The sequence below is a fragment of the Solanum stenotomum genome, chromosome 6 (genome assembly GCF_019186545.1).
Source record: "Solanum stenotomum isolate F172 chromosome 6, ASM1918654v1, whole genome shotgun sequence".
Taxonomy (NCBI): domain Eukaryota; kingdom Viridiplantae; phylum Streptophyta; class Magnoliopsida; order Solanales; family Solanaceae; genus Solanum; species Solanum stenotomum.
Window position 1 is genome coordinate 512521 of NC_064287.1, and position 6717 is coordinate 519237.

General features: G+C 33.3%; 1 protein-coding gene across 1 annotated transcript; it reads left to right on the top strand.

Moving 5' to 3' along the window:
• Positions 1-1011, top strand: LOC125867170 (MADS-box transcription factor PHERES 2-like). Its single transcript, XM_049547600.1, has one exon. It carries the CDS (start codon positions 1-3, stop codon positions 1009-1011), a length of 1011 nt encoding a protein of 336 aa, XP_049403557.1.
• The last annotated feature ends 5706 nt before the right edge of the window (positions 1012-6717 follow it).

The following is a 6717-nucleotide window of genomic DNA, read 5'->3' on the forward strand; positions in this document are numbered from 1 at the left end:
ATGACTAGAAACAAAGTGAACTATGCTTTCATTGAAGATGATAGCAAAAGAAAAATCTCATATAATAAAAGACTGAAAGGTCTCTTGAAAAAATCAGATGAACTGAAAACACTTTGTGATGTTGAAGTGGCTACAGTCATATACGGCCGTTACAGAAATGAACCATATACATTTCCAAATAATGATGTTGTACGCAACACTTTTATAAAGTTTAAGGAGTTGCCGACATTGGATAGATCTAAAAACATGGTTACAAGAGAAGAGTTCACCATGCAACGGATCAAGAAGTTGGAGGAACAACTTCAAAAGGTAATAAAGGAAAATAGGGTCAAGGAAATGACAAATGAAATGTATGCGGTTTTTGAGAGAAAAACTGTTTTAGTAGACATGAACCCTTCCTATCTCAACGACCTAAGTTGTGTAATTAAGAAGAATCTCAAACAAGTACGTGAACTAATGATAAAAGAGGCTAATGGAGAGGGTTCTACATCGAATGCCCCTCAACCCATTGTTGAACCAATGGTACCCAGTAGGAACAACTCTGAAGGACCGATGGATCCTTCTCCTCTTTTGTTTTCACAAATGTTTCCTCCAATGGTTCCACAATTTTTTTCTCCAATGCCTCAAGACATGACTGTTGGAAAAACACCTGGACTGACCCATCCAATGCCGTCAACAATAATGTATTCTCCGATTTCTTCAACAACGATGAATTCTATAATGCCTTCACCAATGAATGATTCTCCGATGCCTTCATTAATGATAGCTCCTCCAATGTATTCTCCAGTGTCTCCTACAATGAACCAACAAATGGAACTTTCAATGGATATCCCTTCAATTGGTATATCGACGCCAATGAATAACAATCAGAATTCGTCAGTTGACTTACTAGATAGTCCTACAATTTCTGGGTTTCTCAACCGGAAGGATGATGTTGTAATGACTTTATTGGATGATCCTTTTTTTAAAAATAATAATGTGCAAGATCCAAGCCACACCAAAAAATTCTAAGGACCAATGTGTGTATTTTTAGTTAGTACTATTTTCTATGTACGTATGGTCAAATGGAGTATTTATGTCGTTTACTATTTTTCATATCTAAATTGTGTCGTTGGACTATCCGAGTAAGTTTCCCTTCGTCCTCCTTTGAAGTGTCCTTCTGTAGTATTCCTTGATATATTTCAAAGTTTGTAGTTTCATTCACTTATTAAATCGATGGTCAATTATTTTAATTTTTATTAGATACCGATTTATTTATTTTTCATTTATTACTATTATTATTGAAATGTTGTTGTTAGTATAATTTTCTAAGATCACCGCTTACACTTCAAAATCTAACAAACCAATTTACATATAGGGTAAATTTTATTTTTAAACTTTCTGGTGTAAAGTAGTAACACTTCTAATATTACAATTGAATTAAAACAATATAATTAATTGTCTCATTTAATATACATATATTTTTGAAATTATGGTTTCATTAATTTTGTAGCTTCTGTATGTTAAAAACTTCAAAAGTTCTATTTTAACTTAATTTTTAGAATTGATGTTTGCACTCCCAAAACAGAGAATTGGTTCATCACATTTATTTTTTGGCTCCATTTTTCACATTTTTTTCCCCTTCGTGATGGTTAATAATACACAAAATTTAATATAAAAATTGAGATTTAAAAATATCCTAAGGTTACTGAAACATGTCGGTGAATGTTTTAAGCTTGTTGATATACTTTTTTATGAGGTTCTTTTGACTCGAATGGGCATGTTTATGTTTTGATAATTATTCTCGTTTGGCGATGTACTGTTAAATTTTAACAACGGTTGGTCTGTATTTCTATTTTTGGTTATGCATATTCATGCGTTATAGTATGTCTTTTAGGTTTTATTTATACTTAGATCTTTCTCAATAGTTTTCTTTATTGTAAAATCGGGTGACTTGTGCAATTAATGATTTGCTAGAGACAAAGTCAATGTAAGATACTATGGATAGTTTGGTTGATAACAGGTGACTGATATGATCCAAATAAATTACGTCAATTTAAAAATTATCCATGATATTGAGTGTTAATGTTTTCATTAAGTTGTTGTCAGTCCTATAGAGTTTAATGAATCAATTGGTATTGATAGTTTTTTTCTGTTTGGTTGACATTTTCCATGAGTGGTGTCTGTTTGTCTTCACCTTTTCATTTGTCGTTCCCAAGAAGTCCTAATTGACCTTAAATTGAGTATGTATGAATTAGCTGAGAAATACATAATGGACAAGCTTGATACTATGTGTGTGCATGTTGACATCTTCCTGAGAGTGAGTGTTTGATTCTGAATCTTAAATTCTCTAGTTTCATTTATAGTATATATTTCGGAGATCTTCTTTTCCTGAGTTGGCCCATATAAATAGAAGAGGTGATTACGATTGTCAAATAGTTTTCATGAAATAATAGATCGACTATATGAATGATAATGGAGGTTAAATGTTGTCATGTGATAAACTGTCGGTTCTATGATTCAAGTTCGTGTCAAGTCGAATTCTTGCTAGGTAGAAGAGTGAAGTCTGAGTGTGTATGATGTTGATATTTCGTACTCCTTGAGGATAAGAAGTAGTTTAAGTTTTTTGTGATTTGATAAGTTTGTATTTTACGTACTTGTAAGTTTTTCTAAGTTTAAACTATTGTGTTTTCAGAGAAAAAAAAAGAGGCGTTTACGATGTTTAAGTCGTGAAAAGTAGGTTTTCATAATTTATATGCGATCGAGTAGAAACAAAGTAAAAAGGTTCAAAGTTGAAAGTGATAAAATAGTCTGTTACCATAAAGTGATGCTGATGTCTTTGGATTTCCACATGCGGCTCTGCATCACTAACTTACTGAATTTCAACTAGAGGAAGAATGGTCGCTATAAAAAGGTTGGTGTGTGGTAAAGAGTTGCGATGCAATTCTTAATATGGGGATGCATCTCACCTACATTTCAAATTAAGTCAGAAGTGACAATTTCACCATACTAATTGATATGGGAAATCATATGTGACTGAAACAACCAATGAAGTGATACATTGCGTGTGTGACCTAATTTTAATGGCCTAGTCATTTTTTTTTGGAAATTTTTGTAAAGTTATTATTTTACCCTTCCCGATATTGGTCCCGAATGGAACTCACATTTGTGTTTCGATGATTCCATTTTGTTCAGAGCGTCAAGTATAGTCAATTTGCCAATATCATTTGTATATATAGGATTCCAAACGAATCCTAATGGTCCTTTCGATGCTTTGAGAGTTGGCTGATTTTTCTGGCATATGAGTTATATACCCTTCACGTTTGTGGTAGGCCTTTTGTTTAAGAGACCTTCACTTAAGCCAAGGCATGATCTCTAAAGCGAAGGATGAACTTTAGCGGGGTTAGCTTAAGGGTTGCTTTAGCGGTGATCACTTAACAGAGCCTGGTTTACAATAGCGATACCCCCTCTTTAAAAGTGTATTTAATCATATCACTTAATATAATGAGTTCAATGATGAGTAAGTATTTGTAAAGTTCAAATGATTTCACTCATTTATTTCTTTACATTCAAATTAGTATATATTTATATCTATTGCAGTCCTTTCATTCAGTCATTTCACTTCGGCAATATTACATACTCGTACAATCAATGTGTTGATGTCATTCGACCTGCATCTATTTCTGATGCAAATATAGGTGTTCAAATTATCAACTAACACTTTGTTGAGATTTGTTTGCAATACTAGTTAGGTTTTGGTGAGTCTCTTTGCATTTTAGAGGACTCAACTTTTATCTTTTAGTTAGTTGCTTGACGTGTTGTGGGTCTTGTCCTGACATTCATATTGAACAATAGAGGCTTCATAGATAGTTAGTCTTGAGTATGTTTTAGTATTCCTTTCTAAACTATTTTTTAGCTATTATTGTAATCAGAATATTTTAAGACAATTTAGTACTTTGAGATTAAATAGTTTAATTGTGTTTTAAAGCTCAACTCTGCTTGAGTTTGTCTTTAGCTAAGTTGCCAGCGACCAAGGTTTTGCTTGTGGATCATCTGGTTCTCGAGTGCCGGCTACGTTCAAGTGTAGGTTTGGTTGACAGTTGGGATTTTGATTGGCAAATGACAAGGTTTTTCAAGAACTTGAGTTCTGAGCTAAAATGACGATTGTTTATTGATTTTCACTCCTTTTTCAAAGTGGTTTTCACCAGTGAGTTCCAAATGTCTTGAGAAACATATTCAAGTAAATATTTTTGGATTCAAACCTCATATTCGGAATTGGGTTGTTCAGTTGATTTGACCCATTTCTCAAAGTTAATGATTTGGGTGCTATTATTAGTTCTGGAATCTTATTTTGGTTACCCGATTGAATAAGATTGCATGTCTTTGCACATTGTTCAGAAAGGGAAAGATTAGGTCTTGAATTAAATTTTAATTGAATTGAAGCAAGTGATTTCTAAACCTTTTAAAACTAGTAGAATCGTTTAATTCCCTTCCCTGTGTGTGTTGGGGAGTAATGGAAATGACTTGATCTGTTCAATTATTTTACTTGATTTATATTAATGAATAAAAGTGGGATTATTGAAAGAGGCTATGTGTTGATCATAATTCTTTGTGAATTGCCTTTTTGTGGACCCAAAATGTGTTGATTAATGAAATGTTTTGATAGCATTATTGTGGACTTGAATTGTTTAAGTTATTGCCTCTTTCTGATGGTGTGAAATTTCTAATTTGCATTGATTTATTTATATCGTGATGAGACATGCGATGATCATGCCGACAAGGAAAGGTTCCAGCAAGAAATTTGATATAAAACCGAAAGGAAATGGTTCCAGCTAGTGATATGACATAAATCCCTAGGGAACTGGTTCTGGCTACTGATATTATACTTAAGGGAGATGGTTTCGGCAAGTTAGATGATAAAAATTAAGTGAAATGGTTCCAGCTAGTGATATAATATAAAGGCGAAGGAAAAATGGTTCCGACTAGTGATATTGTGCCAAAGAGAAAAATTTTCGGCAAGAGTTTGATCTACTAGATACTTGTAATAGATCTACTTGAGAATTAGTTACTTGGTACGTGTGATTGGCATACTTGAAACTTATTGGTTGTTGAACTGTGATAGTTGGACTACGATTGTTCAACCTTGGGAATTATGTATTGTAAAATTGTTAGGTTTGACTGATTTATGCAGGTTGTAATTTGAGGAGTTTTGGTTTGGATGAAAGAAGTACTCGTATTCTAGAATAATTTTGCTTTATTTAGTAGTTTCTTGCCGTGTACAGTGTTGTTCGGTACTCATTCCTTGCTTCTAAACTTATGTAGGTTCCGAGCCTAGTTCCGTGTGATTTCTCTTTTCCTTCTCCCTCCTTCGTGGCTCAACATGGATTCTTAGAGGTAGTTGCTTGTCATCCTGGCGGACCCTCTTCTTCCTTTATGTTTATGCTTTCTTCTATTTGAGAAATAAAGATTTTTAAAACATGTAATTGTCTTTCAATCCTATTTTAAAACATTAGTGAATTGAACACGTGACAACAAGGTGTTGGGTTATATTAGAATGACTAAGTTTTTTGCTCCTTTATTTATCTTGTCTTCCTTTCCGCATTTGTTAGCATCTTTTGGGTTTGAGGCTGACTTGTCGTAGTGGGTTAGACGATGCAATCTCTTCCATTATTGAGTCGTGAGACTAATTTATTCTTAATTGTGTTATGTAATTCTAGAAACTACTAATACCTATTCTTAGGATCTTATTATGGTGGTTCTTAATTCAGTTTTATCTGGTTTGTGTGTTCTTAAGATGCTATTGTCGAGAGAGGACTTTGTTGCTACCTTGTGATTGAATCTTTGGTTGTTGAATATTATCATGTCTCTTAACCCTTCTTTGAGATAAAAGGTTTGGAAATATGTGTATTGAGAGCCTGGTCTCTCTGTTAGAAAGGGTTTTCTCTTTAATACTCCCTTTGTCCCTAATTACTTGTCCACTTTTAAATTGACACACCTATTAAGAAGACAATAATTGATATAGTGAGTTTATCATTTTACCCCTATTAATTATGAAGTGAATGAATTAAAAACTTGAGATTTTCAAGAAATTCTACATTTTATAAAGTTATAAATTGAGGGTATAATAGAGAAATTTTTTTTTGTCCTTTCTTGATTTGTCAAAATGGACAAGTCATTAGGGACAACCAAAAAAGGAAAAGTGGACAAGTAATTTGGTACAGAGGGAGTATAAATCTAGGACATTTTTAGGAAGAGGCAACTCTTTTCAAACATGGACTAAGAAGAGAAGGTGTAAAAATTATTGGGGCCATTGTGGGGTGCTGCTTTGATGGCCAAGGGACCACTAGAGCTATAGCAGCCAAGGGACTGCGATAGTGGTCCAAGACAGTCCTTTCCTGGATAATCCTATGTAAGTGAAATATTTTTTTCCTCCAAGGCGGGTCAATCCCAGCTTTACTCAACTAGATAGACCCAATTTTAGACTCAGGAATTTTACTGCGGGTATTTCTTAAAATGAAAGGATGGATCATTACATTTAAAAGGGTTTAACTAAACATGTCTTAAACTCAATAAAATTGAAGTTCTTTCTTCCCCTCTCATATAAAGAGATAGACATTAGTTAGAAAGAATCAAAGAAATATAAATATATGGATCCCAAATGATTAGTTAGATAATTTTTCCTTTTATCAAGTGTTAACATTAACTAATAAGTAAGAGAAAATGTGGGCTAGCATTTTT

Coding starts and splice junctions, on each gene's coding strand:
- LOC125867170 (XM_049547600.1), top strand. CDS start 1: ATGACTAGAAACAAAGTGAACTATGCTTTCATTGAAGATGATAGCAAA.